The 26905-nt window shown below is 35.3% G+C and overlaps 1 protein-coding gene and 1 long non-coding RNA gene across 2 annotated transcripts; both read left to right on the top strand.

The window, feature by feature from the left end:
* The first annotated feature begins 2389 nt into the window (after window positions 1-2389).
* LOC147515450 (uncharacterized) lies at window positions 2390-4131 on the top strand. The gene is made up of 5 exons (XR_015213440.1): window positions 2390-2470; window positions 2624-2716; window positions 2985-3106; window positions 3233-3305; window positions 3564-4131. It is a non-coding gene; the product is annotated as an uncharacterized LOC147515450 (long non-coding RNA).
* Window positions 4132-26161: 22030 nt separating this feature from the next.
* On the top strand, window positions 26162-26608 carry LOC147515449 (uncharacterized). Its single transcript, XM_086592918.1, has one exon. It carries the CDS (start codon window positions 26162-26164, stop codon window positions 26606-26608), a length of 447 nt encoding a protein of 148 aa, XP_086449044.1.
* The last annotated feature ends 297 nt before the right edge of the window (window positions 26609-26905 follow it).

Raw genomic sequence — 26905 nt, 5'->3', positions numbered from 1 at the left:
CAGCCCCAGTTCGGAGATTGTTATGGTAGACTAGGCCCCAGCTTGGAGCGTGATATGATAAACATGGAGCTACGCAATGATAATACTAATATGAAGCGACGTCCATGCCAAAACGAGACGAATAAATTCAATAATGAAACAGTTGAAATAAATTTACTTCACCAGGTCGAGTCTGTATTGAATTCAAATAGACTTGAAATAGATCAAAGTATATTGAATTCAAGGTATGTAACCGTAAAGAGCTTCACGTACACAATAGTAAATGCAAATAAACTTATCTCACTACTACAGAAAGACCCATATACCACGGTAGGTATGAATGTATATACCACTGTTTTTGTAATTATAGTGGCTAATATTTGTATACCACGGTCGAAATTCATCTAATTTTTTGGATGTTAGTTTATACCACTAATTTACACAAACCGTGACATCTTGTTAGTTTATACCACGGCCCATTCGTTTTCCATTTTTTAGTTAGGGAGTATCCCACGGTTTCCTGGCAAACAGTGGTTTATATTTCGGCAAATTAAAATCCCGTGGGGATAGAAGAATTTATATCAAAACATAAAAAGAAAAAAAAAATCAAGTTCCACTCGCTCTAAACCGTTAGCACAATTTTCTTATGCAACTTCCATTAAAACTTTATGGCCAATTTCTCGAACCCGAACTTTAAGAGATCAGTGTGTTTGTTTCATCAGGTTGTGAGCTTCTCGTTTCGTGCCTGCTTCGTTTTTTTAATTTTCTTCATTCTCATATGGTAAGAATTTCTCGTTTATACTTTGAAATTCAAAGTTTTTTTTAAAAATTACATATAGAAAGTCTACCAGTTAGAATTTCTCATTTTCACTTCGAAATTTCTGGTGTTTCATCTATGTTTGTCATCTGAAAAAATCTAATTACTAGACTTCTTGCCAATCAAATTTGAGAGAGTTGGATACCTAATTGACGATTTAGGATTTAGGTTTTGTTTCTTTGTGATGATTCACTATAGTGGGTTGGTTGTTCTCTAAATAGCTTGTCTTGCTCTTAATGTGTTTGATTGAATGTATGTGTGGGTTGGCTGGTGTGGTCTTAATGTGTTTGTTTTGACTTTTGATGCTTTTATGGATTAAGGTTTTGCATTTTAATTCTAGTAATTGTTTGTTTAAGGTGAGATATGTAGAGATGGACAATCATAAGGAAGCGTCAGGCTAGCTTGAATTGAAGGTGGGCTGGTAATCTAGCAAATCCATAGCTTATTGAAGCCTGACTTGCAACTCGTCAGGCAGTTTCACATGCACTTAATATGCCAATGGTGGATAAATTTTCGGCTGCATGTCCTGTAGGTATGTTACAAATGTTTTCTATTGTTCCATAGACTCATAGCCAAATTCCACTAACTACCCCCCACCACACACACACAACAACACACACACACACACAAAAGAAAAGAGAAAGACAATTTGTATGGCATGTACATACGACTAACATACTTGATACATTCGGTTTAATGCCCAATGAATTATATGTACAAGATTCTACCCATTAATCTATATCGATGCATTCTAAATTTCATATATTTATGACAAAATAAGGGAAACAAAGCTGTTTTTTTCTTTTTCCCGCCACACCACCAATAATACCCGTTGTTGAATGCAGAAAAAGGCGATAATGGTGTTTGCTAAACCAAAGGGTCTTTTGATTTCTAGTTCATCCAACATGCAAATGATGCGAGTGCGTCGGTGCCGGGAATTCCATCAAGTTGACTTCGCCACGAAGATATTTCACTGGATCTCGGATACAACAAGCTCCTCATAATAAAGTAACATCAAACACAACACCAAAACCTAAAATAAATGTCGGGAAAGGACCACGGTTCCTTTGAAGTCCTCTTTGGCTCCAAATCCTATGATACGATTAACGAGACTGCGTCGGTGCTCGCATTGCCCCTCCTTCACCTGCGGCTTCACTTTGTTTAAAGGCGCACAATCAAAAAGTGCTCTCCATATAAGACTGGATCAGGTTCCCCGATCAAAATGTCATTGCCAGCGCTACTAGCCTTGCGGGTTCTCGTCCCTAATGTACACTACATTCGACACGGTGGGAGCCCTATCGTCGAAGACTATATTGTAGCCCGAGGCCAAGTATCCAAAGAACTGGAAGCGGTCAACAAGAGCATAGGATTCCCACAAGACCTCGGTTGGTGGCAAGTTCAGTCCTCTTAGCACCTCATCATCTAATTGTATGTCTCAACAAGTGATGCGATTGTCGCCTTCTTCTTCTACTTGCTTTATCTGGGGTGGGACGAAGGTAAGAGCCCAAATGCTATCGAAGCATCCAAGGAAGGTGCTAAATCTGATGTAGAGATGAAAGATGTTGGTGCTTTGCAAATGTTCCCAATGAGGCCGGCCAAACAGAAGTTTCAAATCCTGAGGTGCTTACAGAAAATCAGACAACTCCTGTGGAGAGTCTGAATCATTCACAAAAGGTGGGTGCTGGTGAAAATAAACAATTACCTTGACATGAATTTTCTATACTCCTTTGACTTTTATGGTTTCATATTAGTTGTTATCATGTTGATGTCGCAAACAGTATGCATTGTATACTCACTTTCTTTGTTGACGTTTAATGGCTTTCATAGGACATTAAATCCCAAAGCATCCCAACCGCTCTATCAACACCCAAGTTAGGCAGCGCAACAATGCAAATAAGAAAACAGGAGATCAAGCAACAGGTATGTAAGTATTTTATTTACACGTGATATATAACTCAAATGTTATATTGTCCTAAGATTTACACTTTAGATTGTGGAAACAAAAAAATAAGAAAACAAATGTCAAGCGTCATTTAGGGGGCAACAATTGATTTAGGGCCGGTAAATTGTAGTTTACACATTATATATTATTAAAATGTCTGCTTGTGCTTATATTTCTTTAGCATTAATTCTATTATTTTATGGTATTCTTCGTTATTAAGTTATTATTTTATGGTATTGCGTGCAGATGACACTTAACACTCAAAGATACCTATGCACAATTGGTATAGAAAGATCAGAGATGCTCAATCGTGTGCTCTACCGGGATGCAAATGGTGCAGTTAAGTACACTGGAGATGAACCTTTTAGGTAAGGTGTCAATTTTATTTGCAATATATTGTTTATGTTTCTGTGAATTCAATATCAGAAGCCACATTTCTACTGTGAATCTGCATTCTCAACTTAGACAAGGTTATTTCACTTGTATCATTGCAGCGAGTTCACGAAAACCGCAAAAAGACTGACGATTCTAATGGATTCAGGCCTCAGGCAGTGATAACAAAGGAAGGTAGTGAAAGAAAACTCAATTGTTTAAATGTAAAGTTGAATTATTCAGTACTATGTACTGAATCATTCTTTTTCCTAGAGTAGTGGGACAAACCGTTTGATTCATCTTTGAATGTCTGAGGTTGTCTCTTAGGGTAGTTATGTTATGAAATTTCTAATGAAAATCAAACTTTGAACTACTGCAATTTGAATTTGGCTATGTCATTGGCCATTTTATTCAAAGAATCCATCCAAATACGAGTCATTAAATATTTTGCAGGAGGTTGATCATAGGGTTGCAGACCGAGGGAAGCGGATTCAACTCTTCTTTTAAGAGGGGGCCTTTAAGCATTGTTGCTTAAGATGAGAGATTACTTTGTTATGGATTCCTTTTAATTTTTGTGGTCTAATATAGAATTCCAATATGTTATATTATGAAACTCAATATATACCGCACTCTGCTAGAATTGTTACTATTTTTTCTCTTTTCTAATGGACACCTCACGCTTAGCACATGCATGTTTTGGAGTGAGGGAGAAAATCAACCTAGTTTTGGTTTCTTTTAATTGGTGAAAAGGGAACATGTATGGCTCGGGCTTCTGAGCCTTCAGAGCACATCATTACTCGTGTGATTATATGGTATTAGAGTTGGTATCCTATAGTGGTAGAGTTGGTATCCGGAAAATGGGGTGTTTGGATTGGGAGGTTTAATGAGGATGAGTTTTAGCTATGTTCAGACCCCTCCAGTTTAATTTATGAGTCTTATCTTTTTAATTTATGAAAAGAAATTTGAAGTTTGTTTTCTTAGTGCACTCAAAAAATTAATGGAATTTTTTTATTATTATTATTATCTTTTTTTGCAATGTTTGATAGTTTATTGTACATTTTGGAATTTGTTGGGAAGATGGAAATGTTCATGTAAATTTTGTTATGGTGTTCGGTTTTTAAGTGAAAGATTTACTACTAGCATTATTATTATTATTATTATTATTATTATTATTATTATTATTATATATATATATATATATATATATATATATATATATATATATATATATATATATATATATATATATATATATATATATATTTGGCATAAACCGTAGTGTTTAGTATAACTATATACCACGGTATTATAACACATACACTAATATAAACTACGGTTTCAATAGCTTATATGCCACAGTTCTATTGACAACCGTGGTATATCATGGGCATACAAACCACGGTTCTTTGAACAACCATGGTATCCGTTAAACATATATACCACAGTTTTGCTATTATTATATACCACACCACCTATTGTCACGGTTCGGTGGTAAAATATATTTATACCACACTTAAAAGCGATGGTATGGATCAGTAGTGTCTGATTGGTCAGCAGCGACGGATCGGTGGATTTCTCATAGCTAGTGGATCCAAGATCCAGAGAAGGACGCAGGTGAGATCGCTTTCATCTTCTTCATGATCCAAATCGAGCAACTCTGCAACAATTTCTTACCAAGCAACGAATTGAGGATGATATGGGTTTTAGGATTAGGGGACTCTTGACCAAAAGAATGGTCCCAATTAAGATCCTGAAGCTTTAATTTGACTTTATATTCGTTACCCAAAGTTTGGTTTTTCAAGTAATTAGTTATTGAATCCAAAAAAAAAAAAAAATATCCATTGATGAAAGACTTGTCGTTTTCCAGAGATGTGGGTTTGAGACAAATGATGAATTCACACTTGTTGATGTAAAGGTGTCGGCGTGCGAGAAGAGAAGAAAGGAAAGATGGTTCGCTCAGCTCCGGATATGAGCTTCCAGGCTTGCCATGCTTTGTGGGCTTGAGGATTTTGTTTCTTGGTTTTGGGATTTGTGAAGTGGTTTCTCAAGAAATCGAGACCACAGACGGCGCCAATGTAAGAGTGTTTTAGTTATCCCTTACAAATGAGTTAAGATAAGAGAAGGGGTTTGAATATAGGAAAGACCGAGTTCGTTGTTGAGCGAACTGCGTACGTATCTATCTCTTGATTATGGGGGAGAGAAGAATCAGGTCTGACGTAGTTCATGCAGATGGTATTTATAGTTGTTGAGCATGAAGATCTGCGGAACACATGTACTGATGAGTACAGATGTGTGGTTGAGATCTGGTATGCATGTAAGGCTGGTGTTGGTAGGAATTCTGTAATGATGGGGAGTGGTTGCAGTAGTTCGTATATTGCAGTAATGGATTGTGTCAGTATGGCTCTGATAATGATTGCATATGGATAATGGATGATGTCACTAAATGGAACATTCAGTGTGTGGGTATGCGAGTTGAGTTACTCTGGAGCGAGTTCGTAGGATGAATATCTTAGATCGGGTATGCGGGCTGATGATGTGAGTCACTCTGAAGTGATCTGAGTATACCACTTGCATATGGTGAATTGCTATGCAGTAAGCTCGGAGGACGAGGACATGAGGTCGGTGTGGTATTTCTGTTTATGCTGGACACGTGTATAATATACATTGGTTGTGTATATTAGTCCCTCACATTCTCTATGGATGATTCATGGGAAACAAGAGGAAATACGTGGATTGAATTGCATGGGGAAATACGTTAGAAGTGAACTCAAAAGTGTTACAGAAGAAATTTCACGGTTACTGGATTGAATTGCAAACTGAGGTTAATTGCATCTGCATTACTCTGGAGTTTTTTTCTCTTCGCAACGAGGCTGTTTGAGTTTGCACTACCTTGGAATTTTCTTTTAAAGCTTTTTGGTTAATATACCTGGATAAGTGATGTAGAGAAAAAAAGGAGTTTTTTTCTCTCTTTGGCAAACAGGTTGTTAGGTGCTCTCGCGCTCTATGTATGCCTGGACAAGGGCACGCCCGTGCTCCTCTCTTTAGCTACGAACAAGTTGTTAGGCGCGCGCGTGCTAGACTTTTGCCTAGCTAAGGGCGCTCCCGCGCCCAACCGTATTTCAGCAGGACTTCGACTATTTTCGGAAACAGTATAAATATAAGTTTTTTCTGTAAAAACTTAACCTAACCAAAAGAAAGAAAGAGAGAGATTGTAAGAGAGAAATTCTTAGTGAGTTGAATGTTCATTCTTTGTGAGTGAATTGAGAGCTCTAGTAATCTGTTACTTTGGACATCTAGTAAAGCTTGGAACTCGCCAGTGTGGACGTAGGTAAATTGCTGAACCACGATGTATCCTTGTCTTGTGGTTGGTTCTCTTTTGCATTATTATCTTTACTTTATATGCTTGTTAAATTGACATTGAGAAGTGTTGGGATAGTACTTGGAGGGTGTTGAAGTCTTGTCTAGTGAGAAAGATCAATCCTTGTGTAGGGTTGATCTATTTGTAGTGGATAACGTTGTTTCCGCATTGATTTATTCACAACAATTGGTATCGGAGCGGGGTATACGACCTAGGATTTTGAGTTTGGGTGAAGAACCATAGTGCTCAAAATTTGCGTAGACAAGGTGTTTGATAAAATTTCTGAGTGAGATATTTTTTTTTGGGTTATTGTGTGTGACTTGAAAAAAGGCTCCCAAGATGTCAAATGCTAGATTTGAAGTAGAGAAGTTTGATAAAGAAGCAAAAGAAAAGACGGCGAGGGTGATGTCGAATGAGATGACTTCCACAAGAAAGTGGAAAGGTAGTTTGAAGAAGCCTTTAAAACATGTACGGTGCTACAATTGTAAGGAAAAGGGGCATTATCTATGTGATTGCCCTAGCCCAAAAAAGAGTAATAAGATGAGTGGTAAGTTTGAGAATGAGGGATGTTAGTGAAACAAGTCTTGCTTCCGGCTTTGATGGGGATGATGTAAGTTTTTCGGTGTCTACACAAGATGACCACATGACCGATAAGTGGATCCTTGATTCCGGGTGTTCCTACCACATGTGTCCAAATAGGAAGTGGTTTGCTTCCTATGAGAACTTGAGTGGAGGTTCCGTTTTGATGGGTAATGATGTTGCTTGTAAGACGGTAGGAATTGAAACTATACGGGTCAAGATGCATGATGGCGTGGTGAGGACTTTAACCAATGTGAGGCATGTTCCTGAATTAAAGAAGAACCTCATTTCTCTTGGTACCTTGGATTCCAAATGCCACAATTTTGTGGGAAATGATGGAGTCCTAAAGATCCTTAATGCCTCTTTAGTAATTATGAAAGGTCAAAGACATGGAAACTTGTATACTTTGTTGGGTAGTGCAGTGATAGGCGATGTAGTAGTGGGTACATGTGGTGATGATTATGAGTGCACAAAATTGTGGCATATGTGCCTTGGGCATATAAGCCAAAGGGGATTGTCTGAGTTATGCAAGTGAGGGCTACTGAAAGACTTGGAGAAACAAAGTATGGAATTCTGCGAGCATTGTGTCTATGGCAAGCAGTGCAGAGTCAAGTTCGGTACAAGCAAGCACAAGACAAGCACAAGACGAGAGGCATCCTGGATTATGTGGATTCGGTTGTGTGGGGACCTTCTAGAGTTGCTTCTAAAGGAGGTAATCGGTATTATGTCTCTTTCATCGATGATTATACACGCTATGTGCGGGTATATATATTGAAGTCCAAGGATGAAGTTTTCGAGACATTTAAAAGGTGGAAAGCAATGGTTGAGAAACACATAGAAAGAAAGGTGAAAACTTTGAGGTTTGATAATGGTATTGAGTATACCTATGGTCCTTTCAAAGAGTTCTGTGAGCAACAGGGTATTGTTAGACACTAGACAGTGAGGGGCACGCCACAACATAATGGGTTAGCAGAAAGAATGAATCGCACATTTCTTGAGAAAGCTAGGTGTTTGCTTTCCAATGCCAATCTTGGCAAAGAGTTTTGGGCAGATGCAGTGGCCATAGCGTGTTACTTGTATAATAGATAACCAGTTCCGGCGATAGATTGCAAGACACTTTATGAGGTGTGGACAGGGAAACCAGTTGATTATGACACTTTGTGCGTGTTTGGATTTAGTGCTTACTACCATATGAAGGATATTAAGCTTGATCCTAAAGCTAAGAAAGCTATATTCTTGGGATATGCAAAGAGAGAAAAGGGATACAGATTGTGGTGTCTTGAGAACCACAAGTTCCTGGTCAGTAGTGAGGTTACCTTTGATGAGACTTCGGTGCTACATTTTAGCAGGCCGGAGAAGGCTGGAAATAGTGGTGATTCTATAGAATCTCAAGTGATTGAGATGGAAGCGTCAAAGGATGCTATAGAGAGTGAGGTTCTTAATGAAAGAACTATTCAACAAGAAGTAGAGCCACAACAACCTGAGCAGCAAGCTTTGGCTAGATCAAAGCCAAAGAGAAGTGTGAAACAAGTTATGAAGTATGGGCATGATAAGCTAGTGAAGCATTATGGTCAACTGGACTCGGTTGCCTACACATTGAATATCGAGGGTGATGAACCAAACGACTTTGAAGAAGTTGTTAGAGATGGTCATTGTAAAGATTGGTCAGTGGATATGCATGACATGGTGGAAGCTCGTGACAAGTTTTGTACTTGGGAATTTGTTTCATTGCCTATGGGCAAAAAGTCTTTGGGTTGTAAAAGGTTCTCTATGGAGTTGAGTTCCAACATGGTTGGAGGTACTCCACAAATGGTGGAGGCTCATGCATTGTTGATTGATGCCTTTCGTAGGCATGGCCCTTTGTGGGCGTGATTGCTCTTTGAAAGCATGACTCTCTGTAAAGATAGCTCTTTGTGAGCACGACGTGCTCTTCGTGGGTATAACTCTTTGTGGGTGGCTCTTCGTGAGCAAGACACTCTTTGTGGGTGGCTCTTCACGGGCATAGCCTTTTGTGGGCATGGCCCTTCGGGGCAGTTGACGGTGAGTTTCGGGACTAGTGCTTCTTGTTAAATGTGTTCGGCTCGGTTTTATGTGTTAAACCTTCACTGAGGTGGAGAATGTAGAGAAAAAAAGGAGTTTTTTTTTTTCTCTTTGGCGAACAGGAAAAAACACCAACATAAATAAGTAAATAAGTAAATTACATGAACATGATGGCCATGACAACTCACTCTAACAACTACTGGTTACATTAGAACAACTGTTTGGCGCTAAATTACTACAAAAGCTGTTAAAAAAATGAAAAAAGAAAAAGAAAAACCCCAACATAAACTCCCCATCAGTAGTCTTCTTCTCCAAGGAGACCATGCTTTCTCTTTGACATACTCAATCAACATTATCCCAAAACAAAAGGTAAAGGCTAGTGATAGCCCCAGTAGTATTAAATCCATCCACACCTCCTTAACAGCTTGCGGAATTCGATCTTCAAGAATGCTCATCAATTCTTCGTCACTAATTCTTTGAGTAAGATTTGCTAGTTTTTTTTGAGCAATTTTTATTTCTTTTTCATAAGAAACATAAAGATACTCCCCATACTTATATATAGTATATGTATTTCTTAGGGATTAGACAATGTACAATAATTTTTCAAATCCCACAACGAAATAGCAATATCTTTTATGGAACAAGGAAAATTTTCTTTATCCATGGAGAAGAAAAAAGTGATGAGACCAATAGTGGTAGAAGACATCAATAGCTGAGAACCCACTACAATTCGGATTTTGTCGTGGGTTTTGATCACTTCCCCTTTCTCAAGCCAATCTCTTTTGATTTGGTTCTTGGCATTCTCAATGAGTGCTGGGGGAGAGATAGGGAGAGGAGGAGGAGGAGGAGTGGAGACAGGGAGAGTAGGAGTAGGAGAAGGCAAGGGAGGGGCAGTGCCGACCCTGATATTTTGTTGGCCTAAAGCAATATAATAGAATGTGACCCTATATGCGTTAATGTTATTAATTTTTTTTTAACTTGTGTTATTCAATATAATCCAAGAGAGAGCGAGTGAAGTGATTTTGTTATTTGATATAAGAGTTTTATTTGTTTTTTTAGATATAAATAAAAGTTTGGGTTTTTTAATTGTGAGTTGGTTTAGTGTTTTTTTAATTTTTTTTTTTTTTTTTTTGTAATGAGTGGGGTAAGTATTGTCAAAAAGTTTAATAAGGAGTTGGGTTCTTGGGGATTGTGAGTGATTTTGTTATTTGACAAAGTAGTTTTATTTGTTTTTTTAGATATAGATAAAAGTTTGGGTTTTTTTAATTGTGAATTGGTTTAGTGTTTTTTATTTTTTTAATTGTTTGTAACGAGTGGGGTAAGTATTGCCAAATAGTTTAATAAGGAGTTGGGTTCTCGGGAATTGTGAGTGATTTTGTTATTTGGCAGAGGAGTTTTATTTGTTTTCTTAGATATAAATAAAAGTTTGGGTTTCTTAATTGTGTGTTGGTTTAGTGTTTTTTGTTTTTTTTAATTGCTTGTAACGAGTGGGGTAAGTATTGTCAAAGAGTTTAATAAGGAGTTGGGTTCTCGGGGATTGTGAGTGATTTTGTTATTTGACAGAGGAGTTTTATTTGATTTTTTAGATATAGATAAAAATTTGGGTATTTTAATTGTGAGTTGGTTTAGTGTTTTTGTTTTTTTCAATTGTTTGTAACGAGTGGGGTAAGTATTGTCAAAGAGTTTAATAAGGAATTGGGTTCTCGGGGATTGTGAGTGATTTTGTTATTTGACAGAGGAGTTTTACTTGTTTTTTTAGATATTGATAAAAGTTTGAATTTTTTAATTGTAAGTTGGTTTAGTGTTTTTTGTTTTTTTTAATTGTTTGTTACGAGTGAGGTAAGTATTGTCAAAGAGTTTAATAAGGAGTTGGGTTCTCGGAGATTGTGAGTGGTTTTGTTATTTGACAGGGGAGTTTTATTTGTTTTTTTTAGATATAGATAAAGATTTGGGTTTTTTAATTGTGAGTTGGTTTAGTGTTTTTTTTTTTTTTTTAATTGTTTGTAATGAGTGAGGTAAGTATTGCCAAATAGTTTAATATGGGTGATCTTGGACACACCCATGAAAACACTCCCATACCCTAACTTTAAAATAAATAAATAAAATTGTTTTAGACATATTTTGGTTCCTAAATTATCCTTTTTTTTTTAAAAACAAACATGACATTTCTAAGATTATTCTCTCTGAATATGTTAACCAAGTAAGAATAGTAAAAGGGTGATCTTGGACACATCCATAAAAACACTCCTGTACCCCATAACTAACTTAAGTTTTTGCCATACCCTAATAACCGTCTCAATCCAATAATATCTCCCAAATTAATTTGGGGTTTTTTCCATAGGGGCAAAATGATTAAAATAATAATAATAACAACACATCTTTTGGGTATTCGTTCTTTTGAAAGAAGAAATCAATAACACTTTGTTTTTTTGAAAAAAGAAGAAGATGAACACGTTCTTTATCAGTTACAAGTGAAGAACGTAGGGTATATAGGATTTAGCATGGGGTCTCACGATGTATATTAAATAAATGACTTGTTTTGTCTTGGATACATCTAATAAAAAAACAAGAGTAATTTAGGAATTTAAATGTGTTTAAAATAATTTTATTTATTTATTTTAAAATTGGGATACGGGAGTGTTTTTATGGGTGTGTCCAAGATCACCCTAGTAAAAACATGTCATACCGAAAATTTGCTTTATACTAAGGCCTTTCCGAGGATCCCAAATGAACTATTGATTCAGCTTCCTAGAAGAAAAATGTGGCGTCATTCTCGTGAACTCAAGATTTTGAAACTTTGCTAGGAATGTTAACAATTTTACAGTGGGAGTGATAGCAACACTCTGTTCATGTTTATGAAAAGAATTTGCGGCATTGCTTCCTCCTGTATTTCTATTTGGTTTTCTGCTTAACTTTCCATGTGCACCTGATGATTGAAGAATTGTTATATGACCTGGATGGGCCTGGTGGATCATCATGCAAATCAAGGAGATGTTTGGTGACTGCCCATCATAAGATGATCTCTTACTTGGGTACCCTATAGACGTGTTTCTCTTTACGTAATCATTTGAAAACTTTTTTTGTTATTTTTTAACAGGCTGCTGAGTTGGCAACACATCAAAACCCATCAATCTGGCAATAACACTTGGTGGACGCCATCTAGATTCCATTTCTTGAGCTAATAGCTTCTTAATTGGGGCACTACTTGTTTGCTTCATCTGAACTTATATCCAATCTAATAAACAACACTAAGACTTACATTTAGGACATATTATAATGTAGAAGCATAAACTATAAATGAACAACACAAATTAACTTACTGAATCTTCCTCCAGATTGGCATATGGCCGGGATTTATTAAATATTTTGTGTGCTGAAAAGACTTTACAAAATGTCTCACATAAATTTTCGAATCAGAATATATTTTTATTAAAAATAAACCGAAATACGTTAATGAGCAGAGATTATGGTGCATAAGTACTTGGAAACTAAGGGATCAAATTGAGATAACCTTTTCACTTTGTGGTTTAGGATATTAATCCATAATTTTCAAATGGAATTATCTTATACTCGATCTAGCTTGTATAATAGTTTTATTAGATTTATGATGATTTAGCGAAAATCATCACCGCTTTCGGCATACGTACTAATGTGTACAAATCACTAAAATAGATTGATTATTTCCTATATCCTCAAAGAATACACTACTCCCACTTGAAAAGATTTATCACATGAACGTGTCCTACGAACAGGTGTCGTTATTTTAAATTATTCTAAAAAATATTAGCAACTATGCATAGCTATGAAATATGAAAATTATATTAATTACTCATTTAAATTTCTTGCACCACTCTCTATAAAAAGGAAGCATCAAACCTTGATAAAACTCATATGCTTCGTTTTATTGTTAGGTTTAACAATAGAAGTTTGATTGAAGTTTTGTAAGAATGCCCAATGTGGCGAAGATAATATTGAAGCTACTTGAATAGCAAGACATTCCCAATCACAATAAAAGAATTATCATAAACACTACTTAAAATGCAAAACTATATTTGTCGAGACATTTATTCCCCCTACATATAATACAAATATGTTTTAGGGTTATTAGTTCAATACATTTGCATCAAGTTTCTAATTTTCTATTAATTATTCTTTGAGGTTAGTTTAATGTAGTACGTTGCATTCAGTTTCTAATTTTTCAATAATTATTCTTTGAGGTTAGTTCAATGCAGTTGCATCAAGTTTCCAATTTCCCATTAATTATTATTTGAGGTTAATTTAGTGCAATTGCATCCACTTTATGATTTCTAGTTAGTTATTCATTAAGATTAATTCAGTATAGTTGCATCCAGTTTTCGATGTTTTGTTAATTAGTATTAATTTGAGATTAGTTCATTGCATTTGCATCCAGGTTCCAATCTCCTATTAATTACTCTTTGAGGTTAGTTCAATACATCTGTATCTAGTTTCTGATTTCCCGTTAATTATTTTTCTAGATTAGTTCGATAGTTTACAATTTCTATACAGTTTGCATACATATAAGAGTCTGTTTTTATAAACTCATTTTCGTTTTGGGTTCCTAATTACTTGTAATTACTCATGTGAGAAGGATAAAAAAACGGACATTATGCTTTGAGGTCAGTGCGATGCAGTTACATCCGACTTCCGATTTTCAGTTAACTATTTTTTGAGGTTATTTCAATGCATTTGCATCCAATTTCTGATTTTCGGTTAGTTAATCTCTGATTTTACAATAATTTAATGCAGTTGCATCCAATTTTTGGTTTTCCGTTAATTATTCTTTGAGGTTAGTTCAATGCAGTTGCATCCAATTTTCGATTTTATGTTAATTCCTCTTTGAGGTTAGTTCAATGCATTTGCATCAAGTTTCTGAATTCCCGTTGATTATTTTTTGAGGTTAGTTCAATGCAGTTACATCAAATTTATAATTTCCCGTTAATTATTCATTTAAGTTAGGTCAATGCAGTTTCATCCATTTTTTAATGTTTCGTTAATTAGTCTTTGAGATTAGTTCATTGCATTTAGATTCAGTTTCCGATTTTTCGTTAATAAATCTTTAAGGTTAGTTCAATACATCTGTATCTAGTTTCTGATTATTTATGCTTTAAGGTTAGTTCGATGCAATTATATCCGGTTTCTGATTTCCCGTTAATTATTCTTTGAGATTATTTCAATGCTTTTGTATTTAGTTTTCGATTTCCCAACAAATTATTCTATGAGGTTAGTTCAATGTAGTTGCATTCGGATTTTGATTTTCTGTTAATTATTTTTTGAGTTTAGCTCAATGCATTTGCATCCAGTTTTCGGTTTCCCATTAATTATTATCTGAGGTTTGTTTGATGTATTTGCATACTATTTCCGATTTCCCATTAAATATTTTTTAAAGATTTGCATCCAAATTTTAATTTCCCGTTAGTTATTATCTTACTTTAGTTTAATGTAATACAATTGCATCCAGTTTTCGATTTCTAGTTAATTAATTTTTGAGTTTAGTTTATTGCATTTGCATAAAGTTTCCGATTTCCCGTTAATTACTCTTTGAACTCAATTATGTGTTTGAATCCAGTTTCCGATTTCCTTTTAATTATCCAATGTGTGTGTAATACCAACTTCTACTGATCCATCTATAGTGTCCTTGCAAACATGATATAAAAAGTAAATTATGTTTGATTTACTATGTGGGATCATCGAAGATTATCCTGTTCCCGATTTTCAATTAATTATTCTTTAAATTATGCGTGAATCACTATATGGAATCTTCAAAGATTATATATGAACGGGTGTTGTTATATTAATTATTTTGATAAATATTTGAAAATATGCAAAACTATTATATATTAATATTATATTGATATCTCAACCAAATTTTTATAACGTGAAAACCTCACTCTCTATTAAAAAAAAAGAACTCACCTTTGATAAAACCCTTCAACTTCATTTTGTTGTTTAATAAAATAAGTTTGATTGAAGTTTCGTGAGATTGCCTAATAAGGTGAAGTTTATATATATTGAAGCTACTTGAATAGCAAGGAGTTCCCAATCATACGGAAAGAGATAAGATAAACACCATTTTAAATGCAAAACTATACTTATCGAGACATTCCGACAACATATAACCCAACTATGTTTTGAGGTTAGTTCAATGCATTTGCATCTAGTTTCTGATTTTCAATTATTTATATTTTGAAGTTAGTTCAATACAGTTGCATCCAAACTCCAATTCCCTTTATTTATTTTTTGAGATAAGTTCAATGGAGTTGCATCCAGTTTCTGATTTATTGTTAATTATTCTTTTCGGTTAGTTTAATACATTTGCATCCAATTTCTAATTTACTGTTAATTGTTCTTTGAGGTCAGTTTAATGCAATTGCATCCAGTTTATGATTTCCCATTAATGTTAATTATTCTGTGAGATTAGTTTAATGCATTTGTATCCAGTTTTCGATTTCTCGTTTATTATTTGATAAAGTTGCATTTGCATTTAGTTTCCGATTTCCGTTAATTATTGTTTAAGTTTAGTTGAATGAATTTGCATCCAGTTTCCGATTTCTCGTTAATTATTTCTTGAGGTTAGTTCAATGCATTTGCATTCAGTTTATTTTTTGAGATTAGTTCAGTGCAGTTGCATCCGGTTTCCAATTTACCGTTAATTATTTTTTAAGATCAGTTCCACGCATTTGCAGCATGTTTCCAATTTATAATTAATTTTTCTTTGAGGTTAGTTCAATGCAGTTGCATCCAGTTTCCGATTTCCCATTAATTTAATCTTTGAAGGTTAGCTCAATGCATTTGCATCCAGTTTCCGATTTTTCGACAATTATTTTTTTAATGTTAGTTTGACGTATTTGCATCGAAGTTTTGATTTTCCGTTAATTATTCTTTGAGGTTAGTTTAATGCAGTTCTATCCATATATATTCCAATTTTCTATTAATTACTTTTTAAGATTAGTTTAATGCTTCTATTTGCATCCAATTTTTGATTTCCCATTAAATATTATTTGAAGTTAGTTCGAGCATCCAGTTTTCGGTTCCCCATTAATTGTTTTTTGACGTTAGTTTAATTCAATATTATATATTTTTTAAAATATTAGTCATTATTGTTTTGCCGTTATTTTTTTTTCATTTTCTATTATATATTTTGTGATGTTATTTTTTGTATAATTGGTTTTAACTATGTTTTGAGGCTGTGTTAATGATATATTCGAAATAAGTCGGTGCTTTCTTATAGACACTAAGATTGTATGATTTGTAATAGGGAATTAGTTTATACAAATCACCTATTTTTTAGCAATTTTTTTTATTTGATCAAATATATAAGAATTGGAACACTAAAAGTGTTTGATTCGTAATAGGAAATTACCTTTTACAAATCACCTATTTTTTAGCAATTTTTTTTATTTGATAAAATGTATAAGAATTGAAAATACACTCAAAGTCTCCAAATATAAGAATTAAAAATACACTCAAACTCTCCAAAGAGGTATTTTTTAGCATTTTTTTTATTTGATCGAATATATAAGAATTGGAAATACACTCAAACTCTCCAAATATAAGAATTAGAAATACACTCAAACTCTCCAAAGATGTTCTATGTACGTGGGATTGTAGGCTATTAGAAAATACAACTTTCATATTAGAGTGCCACATAGGAGAGAGAAAAAACTAACTCTCATATTAGACTTCTTGTTATTGTTAGATTTAACAATAGAAGTTTGATTGAAGTTTTGTGAGAATGCTCAATGTGGCGAAGATAATATTGAAGCTACTTATATAGCAAAACATTCCCAATCATAATAAAAGAATTATGATAAATAATACTTAAAATACAAAACTATATTTGTCGAGACATTTATTCCCCTTACATATAATACAAGGGAATTTTGACTTAACCCCCAAAAGTTTGGTAGCATTTTGACTAAACCCCCCATTTTAAAAATTATTTGAGTTTGCCCCCCACTTCGTCAATTTTGTGTGTAGCAGACGTTTGTACTTTACATATTGACCATTTTGCCCTTTCTGAAAAAAAAAACATTTTTTTTGTCGTTAAAACAAATCAAGTTTGAGGTTTACTATTAGTTAGTGTAAACCCCCCAAACGTCAATATGCTATTTGCATAAACCCCTCAATTTTCAGGTTTACGATTTCTAATAGGTGAAAACACTACTGCATGAAAAGTAGATTTAGAGGGATCACTAGTTCCCCATATCTAGGGAAAGTATTATCATCATGATACTTCCAGAAGTTAAAAATTGCTACACGGAAATGAAGCCACTAGTTAATTCCAAATAAAAAATTCAACTCGAGAGTGAATATTCCAAATTGAGTGTTAGCGAATCCTATGTTGGTAGTACTCGAGGTGAGTCTGACTCTCTTCCTTTACTGAACTTTACTTTCTACTCTTTCGCGTCGGAAAGCGTAGGAAGACGATTGCGAGGTTGACGTCGGGCACCCCCTAAATAGACTGAATCTTGATGAGTCAAAATTGCATTTTTGGCCGGGCTGAGACAACTTTCCCGGGGATTGCCAGTGAAAGACTTAGTTTTGATGCTTTAAAGAATGCCTGTGGAAACAACCCATATAGTTTACCTGCTCGCCTACTACGGTTAAGGGAAATGTTTATGTCGAAAGGCAAACAATGTGTGGAAACGGTGAACTACACTTGCTTCTGGATAGATGTGTAGGACAGAGGGCTCGTGGTGTACCTTCTGCCCACCCTTCCTCATCCGCTTTGATAACCGTGTGAACGGAGAGTGGGTAGAAGGGAAGGAGGTCCTCATACGAAGTCGCACACTTACTTGAGCAGTGCGGGAAACTGGAGAATGGGTCGAGTAAACTCCCCTGGGGCCAGAAAAATCACAGACAAAGTGAGTGTGATTTGGGATAATCTGTTGGTGAAATAAAAGGTGTAATCATTGAAACATAATGGGTTTTGAGTAAGCCTAAATGAATGCCATATAAATTCTATCAATGTGACTTCAATTTACAAAGATTGAGTAAGCCTGAACGGATCCCAAGTAAGCTTGTGCATGCTTGACTGTTTTGTGATCCTAGTTAGTAAAATTATCTATAAGATCATAACCTACTTCAATATTACTAAGTGGGTGCTACAAGAGGGAGGGATAGGTAGCAGACTACGGTACTCACATGTCAAGATTTAGGAGAACTCAATTACTGCATTGGGGGAGAACCCTTGGCGAATTTCAACAACGACTCAACAATCAGCATTCGAAAGTTTACATCCTCTTTAACGCTAAGGTGGTATGCAATTTTCATTTTCTTCAAGGAGATGGTGTTCTCAAGTAAATATCTCATAGTGTGTAATTCATCCTCATTTGCAACTCGACAATCTATAATTTCAATTGTTTTAAGGTGCTTCAACAAGTGTCCAGTAAGGTGCTTCAAGAAATACGCATTGAACAACACTTTATACTGCTCAGAGCTAACGAGGATGCTTTTCGAATCCAATTCCACTCTTTTTTGGGGGGTTTATGCAAATAGCATATTGACGTTTGGGGGGTTTACACTAACTAATAGTAAACCTCAAACTTGATTTGTTTTAACGAAAAAAAAAAGTGTTGTTTTTTTTTTCAGAAAGGGCAAAATGGTCAATATTTAAAGTACAAACGTTTGTTACACACAAAATTGACGGAGTGGGGGGCAAACTCAAATGATTTTTAAAATGGGGGGTTTAGTCAAAATGCTACCAAACTTTGGGGGGTTAAGTCAAAATTCCCCATAATACAAATATGTTTTAGGGTTATTAGTTCAATGCATTTGCATCAAATTTTTGATTTTCCATTAATTATTCTTTGAGGTTAGTTAATGTAGTACGTTACATCAAGTTTCAAATTTTTCATTAATTATTCTTTGAGGTTAGGTCAATGCAGTTGCATTAAGTTTTTGATTTCTTGTTAATTATTATTTGAGGTTAGTTCAGTGCAATTGCATCCACTTTATGATTTTCCCTTAGTTATTCATTAAGGTTAATTCAGTACAATTGCATCCAGTTTTTGATGTTTCATTAATTAGTATTTGAGATTAGTTCATTGCATTTGCATCTAGGTTCCAATCTCCGTTAATTACACTTTGAGGTTAGTTCAATACATCTGTATCCAGTTTCTGATTTCCCGTTAATTATTTTTCTAAGTTAGTTTGATAGTTTAAAATTTCTATACAGTTTGCATACATGTAAGAGTCTGTTGTTATAAACTCACTTTCATTTTTGGTTCCCAATTACTCGTAATTACTCATGTCAGAAGGCTAAAAAAGCGGACATTTATGCTTTAAGGTCAGTGCGATGCAGTTACATCCAACTTTCGATTTCTAGTTAAATATTTTTTGAGGTTATTTCAATGCATTTGCATCAAATTTTTGATTTTCCGTTAGTTAATCTATGATTTTAGTTAAATACAGTTGTATCCAGTTTTTGGTTTTCCATTAATTATTCTCTGAGGTTAGTTCAATGCAGTTGCATCCAATTTCGATTTTATGTTAATTGTTATTTGAGGTTAGTTCAATGCATTTGCATCAAGTTTCTGATTTCCTGTCAATTATTTTTTGAAGTTAGTTCAATGCAGTTACATCAAATTTATAATTTCATGTTAATTATTCATTTAGATTAGTTCAGTGTAAATTCATCCATTTTTCAATGTTTCGTTAATTAATCTTTGAGATTAGTTCATTGCATTTGGATCCAGTTTCCGATTTCCCGTTAATAACTCTTTAATATTAGTTCAATACATTTGCATCTAGTTTTTGATTATTTATGCTTTGAGATCACTTCTATGCAATTATATCCAATTTCTGATTTTCTGTTAATTATTATTTGAGATTATTTCAATGCATTTGCATTTAGTTTCTGATTTCCCAACAATTATTCTATGAGTTTAGTTTAATGCAGTTGCATTCAGTTTTTGATTTTCTGTTAATTATTTTTTGAGTTTAGTTAAATGCATTTGCATCCAGTTTTCGGTTTCCCATTAATTATTATCTGAGGTTTGTTTGATGTATTTTCATACCGTTTCCGATTTTCCGTTAAATATTTTTCAAGGATTTGCATCCAATTTCTAATTTTCCGTTAGTTATTATATGACATTAGTTTAATACAATTGCACCAGTTTCCAATTTCTAGTTAATTACTTTTTGAGTTTAGTTTATTGCATTTGCATAATGTTTCTGATTTTCCGTTAATTACTCTTTGAGCTCAGTTTTGTATTTGAATCCAGTTTCCGATTTCCTTTTAATTATCCAATGTGGTGTGTAATACCAACTTCTACTGATCAATTTGTAATGTCCTTGCAAATATGACATAAACAGTAAATTATGCTTGATTTACTATGTGAGATCATCGAAGATTATCCGTTCCCGATTTCCCATTAATTATTCTTTAAATTATGCATGACTCATTATGTGGAATCTTCAAAGATTATCTACGAACGGGTGTTTTATATTAATTATTCTGAAAAATATTTGTAATAAGCAGAACTATTATATATAAATATTATATTAATCACTTAACCAATTTTTTTTATAACATGAAAACCTCACTCTCCATTAAAACAAAAGAACTCACCTATGATAAAATCCTTCAACTTCATTTTGTTGTTTAATAAAAGAAAAGAAGTTTGATTGAAGTTTTGTGAGATTGACTAATAAAGTGAAATTCATATATATTGAAGCTACTTGAATAGCAAGGAGTTCCTAATCATACGGAAAGAGGTAAGATAAATACCATTTTAAATGCAAAACTATACTTAATGAGACATTCCCACAACACATAATCCAACTATGTTTTGAGGTTAGTTCAATGCATTTGCATCCAGTTTCTGATTTTCCATTATTTATATTTTGAGGTTAGTTCAATGCAGTTGCATCCAATTTCCAATTCCCGTTATTTATTTTTTGAGATCAGTTCAATGCAGTTGCATCCAGTTTCTGATTTCTCGTTAATTATTCTATTCGGTTAGTTCAATACATTTGCATTTCCAATTTATTGTTAATTGTTCTTTGAGGCCAGTTCAATGCATTTGCATCTAGTTTCTGATTTTCCGTTAATTATTCTATGAGATTAGTTTAATGCATTTGCATACAATTTCCGATTTTTCGTTTATTATTTGATAAAGTTGTATTTGCATCTAGTTTCCGATTTTCCATTAATTATTGTTTGAGATTAGTTCAATGAATTTGCATCCAGTTTCCGATTTCCCGTTAATTATTTCTTGATGTTAGTTCAATACATTTGCATCCAGTTTATTTTTTAAGATTAGTTTAGTGCAGTTGCATCCGGTTTCCGATTTTCCGTTAATTATTTATTAAGATTAGTTCCATGCATTTGCAGCATGGTTTCAATTTATAATTAATTTTTCTTTGAGGTTAGTTCAATGCAGTTGCATCCAGTTTTCGATTTCCCGTTAATTTAATCTTTGAGGTATAGCTCAATGCATTTGCATCCAGTTCTGATTTTTTGACAATTTTTTTTTTGTTAGTTTGATATATTTGCAACGAAGTTTTGATTTTCCGTTAATTATTCTTTGAGGTTACTTTAATGCAGTTGTATCCATATATATTCAAATTTTCTATTAATTATTTTTTAAGATTAGTTTAATGCTTGCATTTGCATCCAATTTTTGATTTCACGTTAAATATTATTTGAGGTTAGTTCGAACATCCAGTTTTTGGTTCCTTATTAATTGTTTTTTTATGTTAGTTTCATTCAGTATTTTATATTTTTAAAAATAGTTGTCATTATTGCTTTGCCGTTATTTTTTTTTTTAAATTTTCTATTATATATTTTGTGATGTTATTTTTTGTATAATTGTTTTTAACTATGTTTTGAGGCCGTGTTAAGGATATATTCGAAATAAGTCGGTGCTTTCTCATAGACACTACGATTGTATGATTTGTAATAGGGAATTAGTTTCTACAAATCACCTATTTTTTTAGCATTTTTTTTATTTGATCAAATATATAAGAATTGGAACACTAAAAGTGTTTGATTCGTAATTACAAATCACCTATTTTTTAGCAATTTTTTTTATTTGATCAAATGTATAAGAATTAGAAATACACTCAAACTCTCCAAAGAGGTATTTTTTTTGCAATTTTTTTTATTTGATCGAATATATAAGAATTGGAAATACACTAAAACTCTCCAAATATAAGAATTAGAAATACACTCAAACTTTCCAAAGAGGCTCTATGTACGTGGGATTGTAGGCTATTAGAAAGTACTATCTTTCATATTAGAGTGCCACATAGGAGAGAGAAAAAACTAACTCTCATATTAGACTTCTTTTTATTGTTAGGTTTAACAATAGAAGTTTGATTGAAGTTTTGTGAGAATGTCCATTGTGGCGAAGATAATATTGAAGTTACTTGAATAGCAAGACATTCCCAATCACAATAAAAGAATTATGATAAATACTACTTAAAATGCAAAACTATATTTGTCGAGACATTTATTCCCCCTACATATAATACAAATATGTTTTAGGGTTATTAGTTCAATGTATTTGCATCAAGTTTCTGATTTTCCATTAATTATTATTTGAGGTTAGTTAATGTAGTACGTTGCAACAAGTTTCAAAATTTTCATTAATTATTCTTTGAGGTTAGTTCAATGCAGTTGCATCAAGTTTTTGATTTCTTGTTAATTATTATTTGAGGTTAGTTCAGTGCAGTTGCATCCACTTTATGATTTCCCCTTAGTTATTCATTAAGGTTAATTCAGTACAATTGCATCTAATTTTTGATGTTTAATTAATTAGTATTTGAGATTAGTTCATTGCATTTGCGTCTAGGTTCCAATCTCCGTTAATTACTCTTTGAGGTTAGTTCAATACATCTGCATCCAGTTTCTGATTTCCCGTTAATTGTTTTTCTAGATTAGTTCGATAGTTTACAATTTCTATATATTTTGCATACATGTAAGAGTCTGTTTTTATAAACTCAGTTTCATTTTGGGTTTCTAATTACTCGTAATTACTCATGTCAGAAGGCTAAAAAGGCGGACATTTATGTTTTGAGGTCAGTACGATGCAGTTACATCCAACTTTTGATTTCCAGTTAAATATTTTTTGAGGTTATTTCAATGCATTTGCATCCAATTTTTGATTTTCCATTAGTTAATCTATGATTTTAGTTTAATGCAGTTGTATCCAGTTTTTGGTTTTCCATTAATTATTCTTTGAGGTTAGTTCAATGTAGTTGCATCCAATTTCCGATTTTATGTTAATTGTTCTTTGAGGTTAGTTCAATGCATTTGCATCAAGTTTCTGATTTCCCGTTAATTATTTTTTGAAGTTAGTTCAATGCAGTTACATCAAATTTATAATTTCCCGTTAATTATTCATTTAGGTTAGTTTAGTGCAATTTCATCCATTTTTCAATGTTTCGTTAATTAATCTTTGAGATTAGTTCATTGAATTTGGATCAATTTCGATTTCCGTTAATAACTCTTTGAGATTAGTTCATTGCATTTGGATCTTCTGATTATTTATGCTTTGAGGTTAGTTCGATTATATCCGGTTTATGATTTCCCGTTAATTATTCTTTGTTATTATTTCAATGCATTTGCATTTAGTTTATGTATCAACCTATTCTATGACCATTGAGGTGGCAGGTCTGCTAGCCCGATGCAGAATAAGAAAGTGGAGGCACCGGATCGAGACCGTGACACCATAGAAGGGACAAGGCCGTATAGCGGTAGGTGAGAAAAGAGGTGTCAGAGTCAAACGGAAGGCAAGTTAACATAGAAGGAACGGGGAGTATGAGATAGGGGCCGCAGAACCCTAAAATGACAGGTGTAAAGAGGTCGACCGAGGGATAGAAAAAAGATCAAGGGATTGGGAATGAAAGGAGGTCGGATAAAAAGGAACAGTAGGTCAGAGAGAAAAAAAAAAAGGAAAGGAAAAAAGAGAGAGGAGGGAGTGAAAAAAGAGAGAGGGAGGAAAGGTTAACGAGTGAGATTGCTTGTGAGATTTGTTGTTAACACATTTGGCGCCGTCTGTGGGGAAGAAAGAGATACACGATCTGGGAAGAAAGGGAAGGCGCATAACATGGCTCCAGCTACGAGAGGAAGAGGTAGAGGAAGACCTAGGAGGGCGGAGGCCGTTGAGGACGAAACAGTGAGTGTTGAAAATGTGGAGATGGAGGAAGAGGAAGCTGAGGGTACGGTGGCGGAAACGACCAGGCTGCTTCAAGAGGAGGTAGGGAGACTTAGGGAGGAAAATGATGAGTTGAGGAGAGAGAGAGAAGCTACCAAAGGGGAGAGGAAACAACAACACCTGCGGGTAGTGAAGTGGAAGGACAAAGCGAGGAACGTCCTCGGGAACCCGAGGCGAACAACATAGGAGGCATTACAATGGAAATGGTGCATGCCATGATTGAGAGAGACAGAGAGGCCAGCCGCGCGGTGGAAAAGGAGAAACAAGGCGCGGCCAAGAAGGTGGTGGATAGCCTGAACCAGAACCCACTTGTTGACTCAGTTTGGAATTTCGAGGTACCTAAGAGGTTCACACAACCATGGTTTGAGAGGTATGATAGGAAAGGAGATCCGGTGGACCATTTGCATCACTTCAGGCAGCAGATGCCGCTGTGGCAGGAGGCTAAGTATGATGGCCTTCGTTGCATGATGTTCCCAGCCAGTCTGAAAGGGGGAGCGTCCGACTGGTATTATCGGTTGGTGTCGCGGAGTATACAAAGGTTTGAGGAGCTGGAACAGGTCTTTATAAATCACTTCATTCACCAGAAGAAGAGGGTAGTAGATGTCGCGGATCTCTTTAATGTCAAGCAGAAGTCAGCCGAGACACTTAGAGACTTCTTATGTAGATTCAAGGAAGAAGAAAATCTAGATGAGCGCACCGTGGTCATAGCATTCCAGCACGGATTGAAATAGGGAACTAGAGTGCACAAATAAGTATCCAAGATCGAGGTTACCACTTTACATGCCTTGTACATGAAGGTGGAGAGGTACATCAGATACGAGGATATTTTGTAGAGGAATAGTAAGGAACACAGGAAACCTGACAAGTCAGTGCATGCCATAGGAGAGGAGGATAGGAGAGACAGGGAAAGGACCTCGGCTAGAGAGAAGGGAACTTACAGAGGGGAGACACAGAAAGCGGAAAGAGGCAGAGAACAAGCCCGACGTGAATACAGGGAGAGGAAACCATACCGCGAACTGGATCTAACTTCGTTGAATCGGCCGTTGAGGAAATCCCGCCGCTAATCAAGGGTTAGCCCATTACGTAAGAGAGTAGAACTCACCCAAGGAGTTGAGAGGAAAGCCATTTTATGCGCGTATCATAATCAAGAATTCATGCTACCAATTCGAAATGGTGCGGGTTTTGACCGAATCCGACCCGATCCAAACCCATTTCAACGGGTTTGGACCTTAATAATGAGTCCGGGAATAAGAAAATGGGGGATATGGATTATCCATTTTAATTCGATTCAAATATGGTTTTATTTCTAAACGGTTGGGATCCTCCTAGATCCGAATCCAAAATATAAAATTTTGTTAATATATCTTCCAAATAATAATAGGTTTCTCTTGTTTGTAGACATGTGGGTGATTGAGAACTTGGTTTGCAATGGTCGGATCCGATTATTCGGATATGGTATGCCATTTTGGATCCATTCGGGTCATGGATGATTGGTTTTGTATTGAAAAAAATGGAATCCGACCGACCCGCTTCCATTTCCAGCCCTAGCTACCAACGAGTGCTTTGGTTTGCAATGGTTAGTAGAGAAAATGATTGGGAGAGGGCAATTGAAGGAGTTTGTCAAGGAGGTGAGGCCAGGTGAAATGGTGTCAGCCGTGGCTAGAATCTTGGGTATGATAAATGTTATTGTTAGTGGAGAAACACTAGGTAGGAACGCCCACAGAGACAAGGTGAGGAGGACCGCCAACCTACAACAGATAAACGAAGTGGTGGGCAGTCCGCGGCCAGTTCCAGGAGCCACCAAGGGAAATAATGGGATATAATTCACCTCGAAGGATCTGGAGTCAGTGATCTCACCCCATGAAGATGCGCTAGTGATCACTATCGCGATGGGGAATTACCTGGTGAAAAGGGTGCTGATAGACTGCGGTAGTTCTGTGGACTTGCTATTTCAGGGCGCGATGGAAGAGATGGGCATTGAAAAGAACCAGGTGAAGCCCACTCAGACTAATTTATACAAGTTCAATGACAGGATGACTGAGCCGCTAGGGGAACTGGTGTTGCCGGTAACAGCAGGGCCGGTGCTGGTTTTCACCCTCTTCATGGTAGTAGATACCAATTCACAATATAACGTGATCCTGGGGAGAAAATGTATCCATGAGATGAAGGCAATCCCATCCACCTATTACCAAGTGGTCCGCTTCCCGACCAATGGAGGAACATATGAGATAAGGGGAGATCAGGTCGCGACTCAGAACATCCATCAGGTGACAACAAAGGGTTTGGTCCGCGCTCCAAATAAAGAGGTAACGGAGAAGGGGGACAAGCTGGCATAACAATTATAGACCATGGCCTGCGAGAAGGAGCTGCTCGTAGGGGCCAAGACGATGGATGAGATTGAGGTTGTAAACATCGGGGTGTCAGAGGAGGAGAAGTTTGTGAATGTGGGAACCAGCTTGACTGAGGAGTGGAAAGCAAAGTTGATTGCTTTGTTAACTGAAAACAGTGATGTGTTTGCATGGATAGTCGAGGATTTGGCAGGGTTGGATCTAGAATTCGCCTGTCACCGATTACATATAAGGGAGGGTGCCCGTCCAGTCCAACAGAAGATGAGGGGCATGAAGCCGCAGTAT

Source organism: Coptis chinensis, chromosome 2, assembly GCF_015680905.1.
Source record: "Coptis chinensis isolate HL-2020 chromosome 2, ASM1568090v1, whole genome shotgun sequence".
Taxonomy (NCBI): domain Eukaryota; kingdom Viridiplantae; phylum Streptophyta; class Magnoliopsida; order Ranunculales; family Ranunculaceae; genus Coptis; species Coptis chinensis.
This window is presented reverse-complemented; position numbering and strand designations above follow the sequence as displayed.